Here is a 22568-nt window from a genome sequence, read left to right as displayed (position 1 = left end):
TGCTTGATTAATTAATAATGATGTTATTTCGACAACCCATATTTGATATGATGGTATGACCTCACTCTGAACGGTTTGCAAACAAAACATGCCGTGCTGATGTTATAGAACAGAACATGACACAACACTATGCAATGGGTTTGTTGTGTTACTATAATTAATTTAGTTTTGCAATACATGTATTGGTAACGGAGAGTTGAAGTGATCGATGAGATGTTGCCAAGATGTGATAGTTTACATACCGTCAACTGTTAGATTCAGACAATGAAGACAAGCCAACGCATAAAGAATGATCGTGCACGGTGTCATGTAACGCGTTGTCTCAACACCGGTCTGTGTGGTGAATGTGTGTATTGTTCGATGTTTAAATAAGTGCTCTTCAGCAAGAAGTATCTGGATGAGACGCGCTATACAAATTTATCATAGAGTAGTATTTCAAAATGAATGAATGAATGAATGAATGAATGAATGAATGAATGAATGAATGAATGAATGAAAAATATTCTGGTAATAACTATATAAAATGTTTGTAATCATTAGAATTTAGAATATTTTCAAAAATGAATGTGACGTTTGTTGTACGTGCATATGGTTATTGTTGTTGTGGGGATAATGTGGAGAATGCATCCGTTGTTTTACCATCATTTCAATGTAGAAAATCCAAAGATGTCAAGACATGTATGTTATAATATTCTAACGGGAGTTAGGTCTAAGTCCAATGCTTATATTTGCCCATATCCCCAAAACTTACAGCCTCTGAGTTTCATTTGGTCAATGATCATAAAATCAGTGGAAGGTGGTGAGTTGTATCAATCCACTAAGTGATGTATTTAATATGTTTATATCTATTTATTGTTATAATGTAGTTTTGCGATGGAGCAGACTAGTGGTTGAACCGTTGGCTCCACATGGGTTTGATCCCCCACATGGCCACAATCTGACATGGCTGGAATATTATTCCGAAATGCGGCATACAACCATATTCACTCACTATTAAATTGTTTCAGTGTCTATAGGATTTGTTGTGCGTGACCAATACACTTGGAGAATACAATTTACCACTCTTGTATACATGCTCTGTGTGATGAGACGTTCACAGCCAGTACATCAACGCTGTTAGCAGAACCTACATGTAAGATGCGGCTTAAGTCATATGGACACAGAACAGTTGTCAATGCTGTAGCTACTCTCTGGAATTCTCTCGTGGATGCCTTCACGTGGTCTGCCTTTCAAATCCGTTTAAAACCAATCCTGATAAATATATCTTCAGTACTTCATGATATTCATATATTCTTCTGTTAATGGATATGCAAGCATATGACAAACAAACAGGAAAAAAAGAGATATATTCTTTATTTACATTCAAGGGTATCAGTTGTACATGAAAATGTGAAAATGTTTGTACAAAGAAGTTGAGTACCATGAATATTTACACGAGGCACTCATCACGAAAGATACAAGGGGGTCTGTGTTCTTGTACGATAGACAAAGTGAAACATTTATCCAGGCATGTGAATGTGTGCAAGATACAAAATATTGTACTTAGAAATAGGTTGTTGACGTACAACGATGTATGTCTACATGTACATGTACTTCTCTTAATCAAGATGATATGCCATCACATCTGAATGACATTTTCCAAGATATTAATGCCTAAAAACGTATACATATACGTGTATTCGTTTTCTCATAGTCGTCATCACACACCTACACAATAAATGTAAAACTGTTTGAAAAGCTGCATCATAATATAATACCTTATCACATAGCAACACGTCTTCATGTAAAATAACATATTTCAGCACACATTCAAAACCACTGATTGAGGATAATGTTTAAACCTTAAACAAAAAGCAAAATACTGGTCATGCAATTTAAATTCATGATGAATATTGATTTATTTGGTTCAATTATTTTACCGATCACTTTAGTTCAATTACTAGTTATGTGGCCACCGAAGCAAAGTCAGGATATTTGGCTAAAAGAAGTCAGAATAATTCTTATCTGAACGAAACGTCAACCGGCTACATAACAGGAGTAAATGAAAATTACTTTTTATTGAAACAACCAGTGCATCGTTTCCAGTATTATCTTCGTGTCTGATGAATGAGGTGCCAGCTCCATAAATTGAATGTATGAAGGATGATATACCATTCGATCTTCTGCCAGCCTACAGTCTGTTTCTCTTATTGATTTTTCTGTTTGTGCAGTGGTGTGGCTTATAACAGACCGTTTTCCAAATCAACAATTTGAAATTGCAAATGGATACACGGAATACTTCCTTTATGCATACGACACTTTTCATATATGTGTAAATAATAATTTTGTGTTTATATCCTGTATTTGGACGTGTATGTTGCTTACTGTTATCAATTCCGACATAACTATGTAACACGCTGTTTTGTTTCAGTGCATGATATAGAATGATTTTTCAAAAACAATAGAATGTTATCATATGATTGGTTTAATTCCAGTAAACGTTTAATTACAGTTTAAATTATGTATACGTCAAGGAGTCATTTAAGTGTGGTCATTTCTTTGTCGAATTAGCTGGGATGCAAGCATCATTAACAGCTGAGATATTTATCGTTTAGTTTGTAGAACTATATGTTGTCAATACATAACCAGTCTAGATTAACCACCGAAAGAGATTCCATTTGGCGTAAAGGGCAAAATAGCTGTGACGAAAGGCTGAGGCAACATGTTGTCAGACGATATTAAAGGGCACACGAAAAAATGTTTGGTAACGGAAAATGCACACATAACACACACATAAGGTAAAACAGGTATAGAATCACATGCTCCAACATCTTTAGTACAACTTTCTTGCCTACTGTAGTCTTGTAAACATGTTATGTAGATTTATTACTCATTGTTTTAATTCAGCACACTCACCCTATTGTACAACCTTTTCATTCACCAAATTCATTTGAACATTATATTCGCATGTTGTTCTACATATTGTTACAGTCTTTAACTACTTTATATCATGTTCAGACATTTAGAATGATGTTCAGTGCTGTATTGTAGACCTCACAGTTGTGTATTGTAGATCTCACAGTCGTGTGTGGTGGCTTTGTAATTGGTTCGTTTACAAAACCGTCCTCTTGTGTTCGGTACATACTTCATGTGGTCTCTGTATTATACGTGTTTCATTGTATTCTCACAAAGTCTTTCATCGCACACTCACAAAGTGTTTTACTGTATTCTCACGAAGTATTTCTTTCTATTCTCCCAAAGTATTTCATCGTATTCACACAACATTTTTCACCGAATTCTTACATCATTTATAAGTCCATTTATTTGTTCCGGCGGGGTGCCCACAACTGTTAATCTTGTATCATTTCTTTTTATATGGTCTGGCTGAAAAGGAAAATATTGGAATCAGTCTCAAAGGGCACGAACATCTGTAAGACATAGAACTACAACTGCTCACAATATGAACATACATGTGTTCATTTCCTGAGTATTCATACTGGCACAATTAATATTGGACAAGCGGATGTCTGGACAGTGGTAGCTAGGATTGTATTCTCGATCACTGCCAACGTAAGCTGAGTATCATGTAATCAGTTATATGACTTTAGAAGCTTCATGTGACAAGACCCTTTTGGCTTAATATAGGATTACAAGTTAGACGGTTACTTGTAACCCTAAATGAAACAATTCCCTTGTGTCATTCTAAGGTGCTGTGTGAGGGCGGGGTAGCCGATAAGTTCAATCGTTCGGTCGAATGCCCGGGTTCCATTCCTCACATGGGTATGATGTGTTAACATGTGAATAAACATGTGAAACATTATCTAAACGGATACTTTGTACGTCGTTAACAAGGAGTTGTAGAATAATTTTTAACTCGTCTTAAACATAATCGATGATTGGTGGATCGGAATAGACGTGTTAATTTCATTTGATCCGTATATTGTTTCAAGTGATGTCCCGTGAGGATTTGGGTTTAGGAAAACAATATTCCCTAGCAACCTATATTGGTCGATGCGACTCAACGAATAGGGTTTGTGACTTGTTTGATTGAGTGTAATCGTACACCGACGGCGTTGGTGGATTCTCAAAATATCAATCAATGGAGTGTCTAGTCTAGACTCATTTATTTACATGCTGCCGTCATATACCCGGAATATTTTTGAGAACGGCGTAAAACAACACAAATAGTTTTCATGGGACGTAACGTTATAATGCCGGTTTTATAGTAGTGTTTGTTATGTATTAAAACAATGATAAAACTCATCGAATGTCCTAGATGTCCTGGTAGAACAATACAATTGTATTATTGTCCACTGTTTCAGTCGAACAATGGATTGCCCAATATTCATATGTTCGACAAAATTTACGTTGAACTGTTTGTTTGTTTATTTGCTGTTTAACGACGCACTCAGCAATATTCCAGTTATATGATGGCGGTCTGAAAATACTTGAGTATAGACCAGACGATCAAGTGATTGACATCATGAGCATCGATCCACGCAACTGGGATCGATGACATGCATCAACCAAGTCAGCGACCCTGACCACCCGAACCCGTTAGTCGCCTCTTACCCCAAGTAGAGTCGCCTTTTACGGCAAGCATGGGTTACTGAAGATCTATCCTACAAACGATTTTCGAGCTTCTTACTTTGAACTGAAGCTTATACATGTACATCGTTTTGTGAACCCGTGTCCGTAGTTATGTCATTACAGGTCAGTTTGTAATAACAACGTTGCAATATTCCTTATATACTGCAATGCTTCGTTGTTCGTTATAAGAAAATGATTGGTCCATCATGGACACTCCTTTTACATGTATATGGAAACCCTATGCATGTGCCATTAATTTTTAAAAATGTGATCAAACAGAAAAGTAAATGATACTTACAGCTGTTCCCGGTATAGGTCTTTTCTTCAAGCAAAATATTTCTATAATACCAGTTACTATTGATACCACAAGGCCACTTATCAATATATAGAATATCCCCGCAACGTTACTAAGGGACAGGGACCTCTTTTTGGATTCCTGAAAATGAAACAAACGTCCATTAACTTAAAATAAAACGACTTAAGCGTTTGTATGTAATAATTCTATAGATTTGAAAAGAGGCCGACTGATGATGACGCAAGGTCAATGCTGTTTGTTGTTTGCAAACTATGGACATGTTCTAAGTTGAACTTGTGATATGGGTTCAGAGACGCTTTTAACAGTATTTAAGTTTTTTTCTGCGTTTCAACCTTTTGAAGCAGATCGTGATGTTCTCACCATTGATGAACCCACGTTTAGTGAGTTTGCTGACAAGCAAAGGATCATAATCTGGGCAAATCAGCGACTCGAAGCCATAACCAGCGAATCCTGGCCCGGCAAATGGACACAACTCTGGCCACTGGCTCACTCATTCCACTCTTTTCGTTAGGCCTTGAACAACAACCATGTCAAGATACATTTTCGATTGGTTTGTTGTTTGAGGCCACACTCAGCACTATTCCAGCTTTATGATGGCGGACTGTAAATAATCGACTCTGGACCAGACATTCATGTGATTAAAATCATGAGCATCGATCCACGCAATTGGGATCTATGACATGCATCAACCAAGTCAGCGAGCCTGACTACCCGATCCCGTTAGTCGCCTTTTACGACAAGCCTTGTCGCCTTTTACGGCAAGCATGAGTTGCTGAAGACCTATTCTACCCATTTTGGAAGACAGGTTAACTGTAGATATCGTTTCCTGGTGTTCGATCAAGAGTTAGTGGCGAAACTGTTCTCGTAAGAGACAAGTTGCAGCATTGTTAACACCACAAGTTTCCTTCAGATTTGTCATGACTTCAACATCATGTATTATGTTTACACTGCTCCACGAAGCTACCGATTGCTACGAAATACCAGGGGTAATGGTTCCTGTGGAACAATATACCCGGGATGAGAATGTATTTCCTTCGCTTGGACAATTTCTACATATGCAATTATATTATTCTTCCCGAGTATTTATACCTGGGACTAATTCATCGTTCACGCACACATGTGTACCATGCCGTAGACAACAATAGTCCAACTACATCACGGCAACCGAAACTGGTCAAACCAGTGGCTCCAAGCATGAGAAACACAGCCATCGGGGCACAATGAACCCAATCACTCAAGCCTGAACACACTCCTCTTTGGCCGGTCCCCGGGAACCAGTCCTAGTTCGAAGTGAGTGAGTGAGTGGGTATGGTTTTACGCCGCTTTTAGCAATATTCCAGCCATATCACGGCGGGGGACACCAGAAATGGGCTTCACACATTGTACCCATGTCGGGAATCGAACCCGGGTTTTCGGCGTGACGAGCGAACGCTTTAACCACTAGGCTACCCGACCGCCCCTCCTAGTTCGGAATCTCCACGAGACAAAATAATTGAGTTCTTACCCTGTGCCCTGTGTCTGATCCGCATTCTGTTTTCTCATACCACCATGTTTGCTGAAGCTTATGTAAAGTACCATCTTCCTTCAATTTTAATACTGCATAGCTGATTTTCTCTCTGAAATAGAACGACAAATTTACTGCATCGCTAATGCAACTACACGCCATTTGTAAACCCTTTCCATGACCATCAGTAACCATTGCTAATAGTATTGACCATTGCACAAGTCCGACCCTATTATAAGCATGGTTATGAATAAAATAGTGATCATACAAGGTGTTCGCGTAGGGTGAGCGGATCCTGTCCCACCGGTGGCACCCGTCACAATTCTTGCCTATATAGAATTTCCATCGCTTTTTTACCTTATATGCCTCAAGGAATCTGTTTTGGCAGACAATCGAGGTTGATTATTCTCTGGCGTTGACGTTTTGAAGCGCCTTAGCCTAATAGTTCGGTATTTATTTTATTGAGCGCTTAACAGCTGATTTCTAAGCCGGTAGAAAAGGTATTTAAGTTATATCACGGCGTGTTCGCTTCTGTATGGAAATATGTCGAAACCAAAGCACTTGGCATGGAGCTCACATGTCAAAAACACAATCAGGGTTCACGGCCATGGGCCATCATGGTCCCTTTTGGTGAAGCACTTGAACAGGGGTTCAACTACAAAAAAACACATTCAAAAAGAATCTTAGGTTCAAACCCAAGATTAGCGGATCCTAGGGTTATCGACTAAGCGACACAGCTCGAATTGTGGCCCCGAAGACAACTGTGCTGCCCATATCCCATCACACGAATAACGCGTCATGCACTTCTCTGATATTTTCTAAATGTCATTCTTAGTGAGCTTTTAGTCATCTCGTCGATTTTGCAGTATTTAATTAACTAGGAATTCGAACGCCACAATATACTGTCTGTGATGGTCGTTTGATATTAATTTGAATAATAACAGTAGTATCGTGACACTTTAGCCTATAGTCAAGTAACATAAACAATATAAATTGATATCTTATTAATTTTATGTCCGACCGTGTGTACCAATATCTGATGAATATAATGCATTTCCAGTCACGTCGCGCCACTGGAATAAAACTACTCTTAATAGTTTGACCGTATATACATATACATTAGCGTTCAAAATGTTCTGAAAGCCTTGAAAACACAAATACATTCAGCTTTAAACAACATTAATATCGACGTGTAAAAAATAGACGATGTGTGTACTTCGTGTTCTTTTTACCAAGATTCAAAAGAGCGTCATGCGGCTCTTCCTGAAAAGTGTTCGATACAAATTTATGTTAACAAAAATTATTAATTGAAAAAGCCAATCACCTTGGCCGATTTCAAATCGGAGCCAGCAGTTGTTGCAACGCAGATTTGAAGGTAACTAAACAAATGCTAAAATCTCGGTCTCGGAATGTGACAATAACTTGACCAACGACAGATTAACTCACTTCAAATCTGAGCCAAGGGGAGTTGCAATTCCGAAGCCCTTTAAATTCAGGTTGGGTCCGACTTTCATAGTATTACATGGTTTCCTGTTATTATAATATTCGTTCATTGTTGATTCCAATAAAAATGCATATTTGGCTTTAAAGTTGCGAACTCTCTCTACCCCAGCATCGATCGAGTCTACGAATGGACTTGGCGTCGCCGTTGTCATGGAGTTGTACATCGTCTTGTATGTTGGAACTTCCGTTTTCTGAAAGATGGAGAGGTTCAGATGTCATTTGTCTTTGATCTGAACGTTCCAGCTTATTCATGACTTGAATTATTATCTGCTGAAATTGATTTGATATCAATGAAAACAATGACACGGGTGCAGTAATTCAATTGGATGTAATTAAATGTGCATTTATGTTGCCCTGGGTTCTCAGATCTGAGAGTTTTAGAATGAAGCAGATTTTTACGTGGATTTCAGGAATAAGTGTATAAATATGATAATTGTGACAAACAGCTGGGATATTTTCCTGATTAACGTTTTGTAGCATCATCTACAGCGATAGGATGTGGTTCTGGTGGAGAAAAATAATGTTTGATATGTAAATAATATTTTACGCCACAAGCATAATACATGCCCTCCTTTGTATGGATTTTATTAGTTAAGAGGTTTGGTGAGGTAATATGGGGTTTAACGTTGCGTCCGAGCCGACTGGTCCTTGTTTTATCCCCATAATGTCTAGCATCAGGCAGGGTTACAACAAGTTCCATTCTCTAGTGTCTTTTGGTATGGCGCGGCAGGAGAGCTAGGAGGTGGCCGATTTGGACGCATCAACCGATGCCATGGTTTATAATTATAAACAAATGCACTTTTGAAATCTGTTCATATTTCATAACTTTTGAGGTTGTATCAAAAGCGATTTCCTTTATTCACTTGTGATGTTTTGAAATTTTCTTCCACTGAACCTGAGCCTGCAGATGAGAACAAATGAAACAATATAGAAGGCCTAAGCATCTAACCATCTGTTTTCTTACCGCAAAGAATTTCATTGTCGATCCTGATTTTAATGTGCCATACGATATTTCCGTTTGTTTAACCAAGTCATCAGCAGATTTAATTGGAGTGAGCATCCGCTCTATGGTAAGGAACGCGGCTAAGTTGGCGGTGTAGGAAGATATGATGATCAACACAAAGAACCACCACGCCCCTCCTATAATGCGGCCAGCGGCAGACCTGTAACAAATGAACACACACATTATCCCCAAATGCCAAATAACCGAGGTCATGGTCACATTGCGATTTTCTAGTAGCTCATACATGCCACTTCTTTATCAATGAAGATTTGAAGTGCGCTGGTGGAAGGTTCACTGAAGGTCTCGTTACTAAAACTGAAACTAATTTTAACAAAAAATATTAAAAAGTTGCCTTGTAATATATACATTCTTTAAACAGGTTAAAGTGAAAAGACTTGGTACTTTCATTTTCCGTTAGAGACGTATAGCAGATTGGAAGCGAAAGGCAAAATTGGTTCGTAAATTTTTGCACCAAATACTCATAATGTCCTCAAGGTACCATGGTCTATCATCATATATGGTATCTTGAGTACATAGTCATAATACCCGTGAAGATTCCGGGGTAGAATAGGTCTTCAGCAATGCATACTTGCTGTATGAGGTGACTATGCTTGTCGTAAAAGACAACTAACGGGATCGGGTGGTCAGGCTCGCTGACTTGGTTTGATGCATGTCATCGATCCCAATTGCGTGGATCGATGCTCATGATATTAATGACTGGATTGTCTGGTCCAGACTCGATTATTTACAGACCGCCGTCATATAGCTGGAATAGTGCGGCGTTAAACAACAAACCAACCAACCAACATAGTCATAACCTATGAAGTCGTAATTCTATACCAACATGATAACATTAATTTCAAAAATCAATTTTATTGAATGTAATCACATTTACGCGTGTCGTTCAATATACATATACACTTATTATGCATGTCTATGTACTGACGTCATAGATCACATCAACCATGTTGAATCTCGTTATAAATATCGTCTTTGAGACAATGTAGGCTGACATATGCCTATATTTCGTGTAAAAATGACCCTTTGAGAAACCTTCAGCATTACGTAAATATCACTTGATGTTGTGTACGTAAGTGGAGTATTAAGTCGAAAAGGAAATTGCTTGAAAATTCCCAAAACAGAAGAAACAGAAGTCGCAAAAAATGCATCAAATACACTTCTATATATACAAGTTGCATGACATGTACATCGACATACGAATACATTTTACACTCCTTCCTGAATTCACCTAATTAATAAGGATGAAATATAAGTCTTATACCGTGTTCTAATTTGCTACTTAAAGGATTACCCTTCCTTCTTCTCTTGACGTGCGTTCCCCTGTGAAATGAAACCAGTAGTTTTTTCGAACTATAGCCAGAGATGCGTATATCACTGTCCCTTTTAATATGCCACAGGGAAGGAGAGTCATATGAAGCCTTCCCTCAGCCCTGAATATATGAGAACTCCACGTGTATGACTGCGTGGATAGGGTGCAATTCGTCCAGAATATACGGCATTTGTTTAACGTATTTATGATGAAACGTAACCTGTTTTCGTGGATTTATGCCATTTCTAATACATCACTGAGAGTACGACCAAAGCTCATTGGTCACATCAGATATGTTTGTGTAGTTAATTGGATATTTCACTCAAATATCTGAGACAAAAAATGACTTAAACAGAAAAAAAGTTTAGTCCCTAGGTATGTTTTTGATATGGAATGCCAGAAATACTCAAAGAAGATATCTCCAATTTCGCCCCAAAAAGAATTTAAATTTGCAAGTTTTCTGTTATCAATTTCAAAACTGACAGATTATAATGTTGAAAAAAATACCATTATACGCTGCTGCTCATTTTCCTATCTCATTTGGGAAATGTGATATAGATTAATAGATCCTTCTTTTGAAAAGAGGATGTAAGGTCACAGAGAGGTACCAGTTACAACATAATCTTCGGATGATATGACTTATACGACCGTATACACTTTTGCATGATAACCTGTGACATTTTAAGATTGATCACTGCTGATGGGGTCTCACCCTTCACATGCAAGCATCTATATGTATGTTGGTTTCTCGATATCGTCAATCGTAATGACTATCAATTCACCTTGGGCAATGGTCACTTCCTTGCAGCATCAGTGCTCCCATGGAGAACCAGAAGGAGTTGGACAGTGTGAACTGATTCTGAATCATGTCTCCAAATGTCAACGTCAGATTGTGCCATTCGTAGGGACTGAATCGGCTTACAAGAAAGATGCTGACGCTCACGACGACGTATGCTATAGTGATGCATGCCCACAGTTGAATGGAAAACGGCTCCATGAAGGAAAAGACACCAGGCTTTTGTTTGTCAGGTCGCTTTATCATTATGCTAATTCCAATGTTCATGAAGGGTTTCGAGAAGTCGACCACCCGCTCACGTTCCGCTGTGATTGTTAATGGAGCAATTGCCAGTTCAGCTACCTGAAATAAGATAGATCAATAAGCAACGGATGGAATACTGGCGTGCTGAAATTGACAACGGTAATTAGTGATATGGACATGGGTGTCGGTGCAGTCGACAGCCTTCGCTATCTTGACCTTTGGTGTTGGAGGCAGAAATGGACATTACTGTTGAAAGAACGCACTTCATGATTAATGACATCCGTGTGAATGTAGGTAATAGCAGTCACTGAGGGTTTTCGGTTATTGACGTTAGTAATTACTGATATGGACTTGGATCTTAGAAATTAGGGGTCTTGAGATAATTTGTATACGCTCTTGTCCCCTGAACAATGGGCTTTGCGCTCTTATGGAGATTGGCGGACATATTAAATGGCTCCACAGATATAGGCCATATTTGTCAAGAGGGCAGAGTCGTGCTTATCTGTCTGTGGAGACATACAATTCGGATCTATTACGGATCATTCTGGGAGCAATTCATTATCTTTCTTTTTAACATAAGTCAAAGAACGCCTAATGTCCTGAAACAAATTCTTCTTCGAAAATCGTTATAAATAGCGAAAGCAATGTGAATCGCAATCTGAAATCATCGACAATTCCTAGCCTGAACGGCTTTTTATTTTGAAATGAAATTATATAAAAATTCAATTTTTATGATGTATATATCTGAAATATGATGCCAGAAATGATTAATCGTCATACCGATAAAATTTAATATTTGATAACAATAATCAATACATTATAGACACACTATCAGATTTCTAAAGAATTAACCTTCAGATAGAACTCGAGCAGCTATACAAAATGACAATGCACATAAAGTAAAACCGTTTCCTATGGGAATCTGATGCTTATGATTACTCTTAATAATGTGCAATATTTGCACAAAAACACTTACAAGAAAGCATAAAGACGCAAAACATATCACTTCATAAATTTAATCGATACTATATTTCTTTTTCATAACAATGCAAGCGTGCAGAGGAATCTTACAAGCAAGGTAGTGTGCCCAAAAAATCGAGTTCCAAATTTTAAAAAACATACCTACAGCATTACTGACGTCAACTAAAGATACAAATAAGGGTAGAGATATGAAAGAATTGCGTGGTTGATTGTTTTGGAAAAAGATAACAGTACCATTAAAAGTATGCAATTCGTACATAAATCTCTTCTTCAATCATTGTGTTGTGAATGTTGTTGCTGCTTTTTATGACGTTTACTTATTTCAAAAGTGGAAATTTCAAAGTTTACTGGCATGAGCACAATGGATTTCCTTTGTAAATTTCGATATTGCAGTCGCACAACCATTGCCTTTGTCAAAATGCCGACTGTGGGATTGAGTACGATCTGACATCACCCCACGTCTCAGTTCTCCGATCATTCCGCTCCAAGAGCCATTTTCCAGTTCCACGCCAAACTGCCCGTCGCGAACCTCGCGGATCTCGTAGTCAAACTCAAGCTTCTCCGAAATCTCGTCAGCCAGATCTCGGCAGAATCCTGCAAGAACCACAGTATGAATTAACTTCTAAAGTGACAGCTCTTATCATATTACACAACTGAATACCCACGAAACCTTTAACTGAACTGTATATTACAATCAACCAATTTTGCCCACGCGGATTGAAAATTCTACTTAGAACATCGTTGCTCTCTTCTACATTTGTATTTGAATGGTAAGCAACATAAATAGATAAGGAATATTATATTCCGAAAATATACATGCTTACTCTCGCCACCGTCTCTACCATACTCCTACAGACGATACATCAACTAATCAAACATGTCGGATAAGGTTTCCATACAAACGAGATGTAACTTTTAAAGATTCAATGGTGATTATTGTGATTTGATATAATATAATAACATTGCTTTGTTTTCTTGTAATAACATTCACCGATAACTGAAACTGAGTAACAGGCAATTAAATCAAATTCGGATGTTTAACTCCACAATATCAAAGAGATAAAGGACATATTATCGTTTCAAGACATGTATTTTCGTTTGGTTACACGCAAGAATCATTCATCGTTTAAACGCATTTTCCTATTGTGTTTCCAGTTACAATTATACATTATTTCTTGCTAGAGAAAAATGTTCTTTCGTTGAATTATAATTCATTATTGTTATTTTCAGCATGAACTCGTTTGTGATTGCCTGTTCTTGTGACAATGCTAACATGTAGTTACACGGTCGGTCCCTCGCTGCAGATTCATTGTTGTGTTCATTCGCTGTGTTAAAATTACCAAGGTAACCTAACTCGAAATCAGTTACCTAAACTGTTTAGAGGCATTCAATTAAGGTTGTAAAATAATCTCATTCTACAGAAAACATATCACTTTGCACGCAATCCAACAAAAGTAAGCTCGCCAACAGTTGGCCCTCAAATCTGCATTAAGAAGAGATTTATCTGATGAGCAACTAAATTCGACATTTCCGAAAAAAGTTTGCTTTCCATTTGTAACGGAAACCGTTTTCCACTATCAAAATGACAGTTCTGCTGCAAAATCTCCTTCAACGAGGAGCCCATCTGCATGTGGAGCCCACTGAGAATTAACTAAGCCTGTTTGCCAAAATAACCCAAGTGGCGCGCGGCCGAAGTGGCACAACATATAAAGTCATTTTCTGTATGTTGGAGACATTTCGTGAGGCGTTCGATCGATACAGTGCTGTATTCTCCTGTAGGGTTGATCAGCCCAATTTACTTCATCGCCATTCACGTCTACAAATCGCTTATCCCGAGGTATCGGCAAGCAATAAGCAAATATACCCAATTTAGTGATTTGGAAGCAAATGGTAACGGCAAACCTTCGTATCTATTGTTTCCTAGGAGGGGTTTTCCGTTGTCAGGCGCCTTCTTCTTCGTCAAGAACGGTGGAAGCTGGAAAAAACCGGATGGTAAACTGAGAAAGCAGTTGGAAATAACACAGACTTGACGTAGAATAACACCAATTGTCCATGGTAGAAATGTCAAAACCAGATGTTCAAACGCCTCATTGTGTATTTTTACATGACAGTTTGGCGAAACATTTTAAGCCTTTTGTTCAAGTGCATCGTTATCGGAAGATGGATATGAAATACTTACGTTGAATTTATCTCCCTTCATGCTTATATATAGATATATATCTTAAGAACGATTAGGGCAAATCGGCGTGTGATGACGTACGTTTCCATGGATACTGACGGTTCAGATATATGAACATGATTGTTAACTTGTCCACAAACCAAATGTACGGGAAAGAAGCAATTAGGGATGTGATATCAATCCTATCGGTGAATCTCACACTTCATATTCGATACTGGCGGGTAAGACTATGGAGTTGATGGTTTACGTGTCTGCAAACCAAATATGCTGGGAATATATCCAGGGATGTGAGATAAATCCAATACGTGAATCTAACACTTCATATTCTCTGGAAACGTCACAAATGTATACTACCCGTAAAAAACGCATATCTGTATTTCACGACATTCATTCTGTGACTTCAAGGCTTTAAGAGCGACACGTGGGACATGTGTTTCTCTGGAAGATAATAATGAGTGATAGAGTGAGTTGGGTTTAACGCCGCTTTTAACAGTATTCCAGTTATATTACGGCGTGTCAGCTTAATGTTGGAGGAAAGCCCGAAGTGATGCAGGTCTTAGACGTTTACCACTTCGGTGAAACCCACGAGCACGGGTATGGTGCTGACAAACCTAGAAACATAATCGGGGCGAACCAGGATTCGAACCAACAATCATAGGTTTCTGGCGTGCCCAAGGGACGCAAATTCTGCGCAGCAAATCGCGGCGCCTTAGACGACTGGGCCACTCGTGCCCCGGGAAGATAATAAAGTGAAACCGAATTCACAAAACTTTGACGGAGATGTCTTTGCGGGTGCCGGTTACGTGTCTATTGCAAGCACGCCAGTGAAGCCTAATACCGTGTGTGAAAACTGCACAGGACCTTATGCCCCATGAACCGAGTGGAATGACAGCGTAAAGCACCGCCAACGTATACGTTGGGCCAGCTCGTAACGTCACGGACAGTCTGTGCAGATAGGGCACGTGAGCCATGAATGTATGTTGTTTGGGAGTCTGCCATGCGGTGTCTCCCTCATCTTGGACGATCTCTGGTGGTACCAATTTGCCGATACCATATCCGAAGTCGGGAAATGTTGCTCTGCGCAACGTTGAAATGCGTGGTCACTGATGCTTGCGATTGATCTACCAATGGCGTTATTTCTCGCAATATTATTGAGTCTTTGACGATTTTCAAATGTTAACTGAACGATTTGTACAAACGACATGTGTCATCGACTGGCAAACCCCATGCTTTTCATTTTCCAAATAAACTAATCAGGCAAATGGCGATGGTCATCCATATTAACCCTATTGAGGAACTAAAAACTCTTTTGTGACACTTATTAGCAGAGAAGAACGTGTAAACGAATTTAGCTCCTTTTTTTAATTAATATCGATTCTCGTAACAATAAACGTTAAAACCTTGTTATACTCAATCTCACATACAATAAACAACCTGCAACACTACAACACTAGACAGGAAGGTTATTATTGTGAATAAACACAGCTAATTGTAAAGTGAGGAAGTTTCCGCGTTCGAAGCGTTCGAAGCAGATTTAACTGAATTGTCATTATTTTTAGTCCTACTTTGGGGAAACGTCTATCTGGCACGTCTTGGACGTGGTGCTATCACATACAGAACCAGTTCACCAATTAAAATGCGAATTTGCAAATACCAGTTCTTAGACTAATCACAATTGCTGATGCAGTACATGGTAAACGACATGTTTGGATGTGAAAAAACACTGACATTCTGAAAGATTTTCTTAAAAGCGGTACATTAAATTAACAACATTAACTACACATGTAATGGTTCATTCTGGCGTGTCAATGGACACATTTCACGTGGAAGGTTTCTGAAAACTGATTCTGAAGACGTTCTTGAATAAAAATACATAAAGGCATTCCTTTTGGAATTTTTTCAGGTTACATAGTTTTGCAAGTGAAATGGAGAAATATTAAATGTACATGTAGGTTATACAATGAAATATGAATATGATATGGTTTTGCGCTGCGTTTAGCAATATGCCAGAAAAATCACGACGCGGGGAAATTGACTCACATATTGAAACCTTGTGAGGAATCGAACCTACATCTTCGGCCTGACGAGCGAAAGGTTTTATCTACTAGGCTACCCCAACGCCCCTGAATAAATATGAACTTCAATGAACGATAAGGTATCATGTAATGGGACTTTATCTGCATGAATATCTGTTATATGATCCTGACAGATCTAGATATCCTTCGGTCGTAGGCTGTGACAGGAGTAAATGGACGGTGTACATTTTGAACGTTTTGGTCGAAGATCTAATCGTCACTGTCATAGTCAGTATCCTGTGGTTCTTATTCGATATATTTGACATCGAAAATGTCAGTACCAAAGAGGCTTTAAGTTCAATTAAGGGTATTGAATGTCATACATATCTTAAATCCAAAATGTTACCATGTACAACCATCTGTCTCAAAATTTAACAGTCTTCTATCTACAAGAAATGATTGTGTTGTTAAAAACCTGTCCATATATTTCAAAAGACATTTACCTAGGTAAATACAAATGTAAAAGAAGATTTGTACATGTGCATAGTATATATTATTCCTGTAAATGAACTCTGGGCCATGTGGCCTTCATTCATGAATAAACTTCTTCTTCTTCTTCAACTTCTTCTTCATATGGGGCGGTCGGGTAGCCTAGTGGTTTAAGCGTTCGCTCGTCACACCGAAGACCCGGGTTCGATTCCCGACATGGGTACAATGTGTGAAGCCCATTTCTGGTGTCCCCCGCCGTAATATTGCTGGAATATTGCTAAAAGCGGCGTAAAACCATACTCACTCACTCACTCTTCTTCATATCTTAAATCCTATGCGATATTGAAATGGTTTCTTCTCTAGCGTTAATATATATGTACACTCAGAGAAACATTGTCGGCCATACCCTTGACGTTGATCCTTTGCTAAATAATCAAAGCACGACATTTATGTACTCAATAACTAACCTGATGTCTAAACGAATCTCACATCACGCGTTGTTAAATTATCACTACTACCGTGGTGCAATGGATAGAGGTAGGAAGATGGTTGAGGGGGTTCTTACTGTCACCCTGCCTAACGCTCGGCAGTAATATAAGGGGATAAAAACAAAGAACTGATCGGCTCGGAGTCAGTGTACTGTATCTGAGTAGGGAATATATTTGTGAACTGCGTATAGTATCTCAGTGACCTAGCACTAAACACTGTACCAGAAAACAGAAGCAGAAACACACACACACATACATGGAGGTCGCTATAAAATCAGATAATCATGCACCCGACTTTAAACCCCACCAGTGATATAACATAAATATATTTTATTAAATGCATATGTGCCGTCGTGTTATTCACCAGTCAAACAATAGGTACCCTAAACATGTCTAACATGTGATCTTAGGCAATATGCAAGGCATGAATTTGGAAAATAGTTTATGTCAATCAAATTTGAATATTATGAAAGAATATTTGAAACGACACCCGCAATGGGATTTCGTGTCAATTGACTGTTTATTGTCTTTGCAAAGTTTAGTGTCCGTTAACTCTCTGTGTTGTTCGAGGAAATAGCGGTGTGAAACAATCAGAGGCATACAGGCGAGGTAATGCTATAACTAGCCCGACGACACATTAGATTGTTAAAAACATAAAACATTTTTCTGTTCCATCGCGCTATTTGTTCATCCCTATCGTAGTCATAAAGTACAACATTTATGGAAGATGACATTAACACTTAACTGGCCTTACTGGTGATGATTAGAGAATCAGCTTTTGATCTCGATCATAAAAAGACTGAAGTGATATTTATAGGTTCTTTGCATGGTCTTCTATGCTGTATTTACACTGTATATTGAACGTTTACTTTGAAGAAGTAACACTGAATATTGTTTTCTTTTTCTTCCTTTAAAAGGATGCCGCTATGGCAATCAAGCCAACTGAGACACTTAAACCCAGTAGATAAGTACATGCACTGTTGTTTGAGCAATAACAAAATGAAAGAGGCGAGCAAGCAACAGTGAAATGATGGTGTCTTAAACATTTCTTCAATTTCGTCTGAATAAACAGCCAGTAAGTCAACTAGGAATTGAAGAATTGCAAACAAGGACATTATACTTGTTTGAAACAGACCATGAATGATTTGAGTGACGGGAAAGCCAAGGCTACAACCAGCAAATGAGGCATATGTAATACACAGTCTTATAAAGGCTCCATATCGCATATAAGTGCCTATCATACCATTTCTCATTCACATCACTCACGCTTCGAGATTCAGATTAAGCAAAGCACCACAGAGTAAACAGTGTTTAACATTTCCTATATATGACCAACAGGAGGCTTTGTCTCAGATTGCAGTCTTCGCTATCGGTTTATACAACTAGACATACGCTCAATGATTCCATTCCTGGCAAGGTGATGCGACAATTCTATGACGCTGATGACAATCCAGGCATGTAATGTCCCCTGCAAGTGAATCCTCATCAGAAGGTAATAGCACGTCTGTCAACTAATATGCATGCAATGTTAAACCTAAGCAGCTACTTGGCAGGATGTTATGTTCGCCGTCGGTTTAAAAAGGAACTGTAGGTATTCTTGTCGGCGGCGTCGACGGTTTGGGACGTTGACAAGACGTACTTAGCAGACTTATCCTTCAGTTCATTGCAATCGCCTTCATTCGACCTCTAATGAACGTGTCTTCCCTACCGAATTATGTCCCAGACGAACACCTAACCCATGATTAGTCAGCTTTCCCCTTTCGTATCTACGTCTGACACGTCGTGAAGTGACATCGGCACTATTTGAACCCTAAAGGCGGTGTTAGGAACTCAGCTCTGACCTCAGAACACAAGGTCCATACTTTAATTTCGGTTTAACAGTCCTGTCGCCGAAGGTATTTTCCGAGTAAAGCAATTAGACGACCACTCAGCACGGTCGAAGTGAAAGTATTGATGCTTTTTACGACGTGACCTGCAATGCGATACAATTCTAATAGTGTCCTGATGCACTTTACGACGTCCAAAACTTAACGTGTGTGAAAAAGCCAGAATGCATTACAAGACTATTTACATAATGCAAACGCTTAAAAAGGATGATTTAAAAAAACCCCTAATGGCAGTGATCACTGAGCATGAGAGATAGATCGTGTATGATATTAATGATTGTAGTTGCCCAACATGGTACAATGAGAAGTATTGAAAACAGATAAGACAAGTCAATGCTCTTGGAGAAATTGAAGAGATTTGAACGTGTAAATCGCTATTAGTGTTGTCAAGCTATCTCAGGGTGAGCAATAGTCTAATAAGTCACATACCTTATAGTGTAATATCCGTGGGGAATGAGTTTCGTAATGTAATTATCTTGTCGCATTGATTGTAACTTCTCATTTATGAGAAGGACATAATAATAGCATCTTCTTATAATTAATTTCCTTATTAATTGTTGGTGTAAAATAACATAGGTTTGCTTTACGTGTATAGCCAGTGAATAATAATCATTGTCTATGAGGTAGTGTGAAATGGGGTTTAACATCGCGTTCAGTATTGTTTACCATAGGTAGCGACGTGCATTCACGTGTGTGTGGCTGCTTGTACGAGTCACTGAGATACCATGCCGGAGTATAGCCTGGACATAGTGTACTGACTCCGAGGCCTTTACTCCTTGTCTCCTTAATGCCAAGCGCCAGGCAGCGTAACAACAAATACCACCTTAGAACGTCTTTTACGATGCGGCCAGTGAATCTAATCCCCGATCATCCGCTCTACAGGAAGACGTCTTTGAATGTGACCACGTATATTGTATATACAATAGCCGGGAGCTATACATACCAGTATAGTGGTAATAACCTTGCGACTCTTTGATGACTTAGAACTGTCGTTAGCGGAACCTTGGTCTCCAGCATCATATATTGTTCTTAATCCGGATATGCTATCCCATTCTCCAATCTGAAAGACGAAAAACAATAAACACTGACATTGATTCAAATGATTCAATTATGGACACCAACCGGACCACTGCACACATCAATACAGTCAATAAACACAATCAATAACATGTGACTATGAGGCGGCCCAAACTGTGTATTTGACTTTACACAGGCAACACAGATTTATAGGACAACTTCCATACTTTATATTTCAATGTTTGGCTCTGAGCTTATTCTGGACTATCGCCTCTGGCGTAAACGAAAAGCCTAACGACCTGTTGTCCTTACAAACATGTACAACTTAGCATAGCTATCCATAAAACTTTTGGATATACACATTTGCTTAATTTCTTCACTGATAAAGAAATTATCCTTCAGACATGTTTAATTTCGACCAAATGAATGGCACATTAGCTGCTTTTTTATAACGCCAGTCTAGGAAATTTAAGCAAGCAAGATGGCAATAATTGTCCAACTTCCAATCGCAAATAACAGCATATCGAAATTTCGACTTACAGTATGTGTGTTTTTGTTCTTTTCCGAGCATTCGCAGCCTGTGATTTCGTAAAGAGATGCCCTTAACATTCAAGAGCAAAAGGCTGGGATGACACGTTCGCGTAGACTCCAGTAAAACATTTCTTTCCCAAAATCAATCATATTTAATCAAATCTTGTTTTATAGCTCTCGTATATAAGAAGGAGCAAAGAGCCCCGTGTGATATTGACCGCAGTCAACGCTCGGTCCAGTTGGAGTAGGTTTATGCTCATATAAAACCTGAATAGACTTGCCTTCGATCTGAACTTATAACGAGGTTCTAGTGGCCCAAATGTTCTTTATAATCCCCAGAGTCGGACTCCAGGATTGTAAATTAGAAACACTATACCTCGACGTCCAGATTTAAATCACATTTGGTCCTTCAGCATGCTATGCGAATGGGGATCTGTAATCCCAGAACCAATATCTATAACTTTGATTAATTCAAACACTAGTGATACTTTTCCCCGTGTTTTTAAGCAATAGCATAATTGAACCCGACTGTGATAAAAGGGTTCTGTCAGCACGTTACCACAGCACGAATAGGCGACTGATAAAATCGAACTATTGATAACAGCTACATGCATCTTTCATAGGTCTCCATTATCCTCTAACGTCCATTTTATGTAGGAGCCATACATGATTTGCTTTGTCTGGTGTTCGTTGCCAGCTTCTGATGTTTTCTCAAAGGATTAACATTTCTAAAACAAACAGGAATATTTTTTTCATAACGTCCAAGACCCAATGCATTGTGACACACTGTTTACCATTGATGAATATATCATATTCCTCATGAGCAGGGAATCATGAGATCTCGTGTCGGCAGGAAATGATAATTCGGATGAAAAATGTGTCTCTGCATGTGGTCAGTTGACTCTTATTCTGGGATTGCATGCGAACTACTTCGTCATGTTCATTTCAGTCATAACTGGTGGATATGGGACGCGGTTCTTCAGTTAAGCAGATCAAAGTGTTCGATAGCTGTTTGCGTGTAAACATTAAAATGGAATACATTTTGTTGGAATGTAACTTTATGTAGAATTCGCAAATTACGTATCACGAGTATCTCTTGGATGCTGTACACATTATTGCCAAAGCTCTATATATAATCGTGGGCACGGGTGGCCCAGTCGTCTGAGGCGCCGCGAATCGCTGTGCAGAGTTGCGTCCCCTGGGCACGTATCCAAACCTATGATTGTGGGTTCGAATCCCGGTTCGCCCCAATTATGTTTCTTGGTTTGTCAGCACTATACCCGTGCTCGTGGGTTTCACCGAAGTGGTAAACGTCTGAGACCGGCATTATTTCGGGCTTTCCTCCCACATAAAGCTGACACGCCGCGACATAACTGGAATACTGTTAAAAGCAGCGTTAAACCAAACTCACTCACTCTATAATAATCATGTGAAGATTGCGTACAGGGTCATATGAACAACTGGAAAATGGTTAATATATCAGGGATGCAGTACAGCCTCTCCATTGACACACTGTTATGCAAAGACGTGTCTAAGGTAACTAGAGGATGTTCGGGCATTTACAGATAACAACATGCACACTTGTTTAAGGGCGCCCCGGGACACCTGTACATACATGTAGGCATACATCTATAAAACATGTATATCTGGGCTGTAGATTATGTTCATATATTGACACATTCCATCATGCACACATGAGAAAAGTATGTATTATGCAT

General features: G+C 38.8%; 1 protein-coding gene across 1 annotated transcript in view; it reads right to left on the bottom strand.

Annotated features, from left to right (window-relative positions):
* Positions 1-1338: 1338 nt before the first annotated feature.
* LOC124146965 (glutamate receptor-like) overlaps positions 1339-22568 on the bottom strand; it is a 117942-nt gene continuing 96712 nt past the window's right edge. Inside the window, exons 9-17 of the mRNA XM_046517547.2 lie at positions 20246-20362; positions 14148-14220; positions 12700-12839; positions 11008-11363; positions 8857-9055; positions 7836-8083; positions 6390-6501; positions 4868-5005; positions 1339-3363 (exon numbers count right to left, since the gene is read on the bottom strand). Of these exons, the coding sequence (XP_046373503.1) occupies positions 3268-3363; positions 4868-5005; positions 6390-6501; positions 7836-8083; positions 8857-9055; positions 11008-11363; positions 12700-12839; positions 14148-14220; positions 20246-20362 (1479 nt within the window). The 3' untranslated portion in view covers positions 1339-3267. The remainder of the gene's footprint in view (positions 3364-4867; positions 5006-6389; positions 6502-7835; positions 8084-8856; positions 9056-11007; positions 11364-12699; positions 12840-14147; positions 14221-20245; positions 20363-22568) is intronic.

Source organism: Haliotis rufescens, unplaced genomic scaffold, assembly GCF_023055435.1.
Source record: "Haliotis rufescens isolate VD_foot unplaced genomic scaffold, xgHalRufe1.0.p SCAF_7, whole genome shotgun sequence".
NCBI classification, from domain to species: Eukaryota; Metazoa; Mollusca; class Gastropoda; order Lepetellida; family Haliotidae; genus Haliotis; species Haliotis rufescens.
This window is presented reverse-complemented; position numbering and strand designations above follow the sequence as displayed.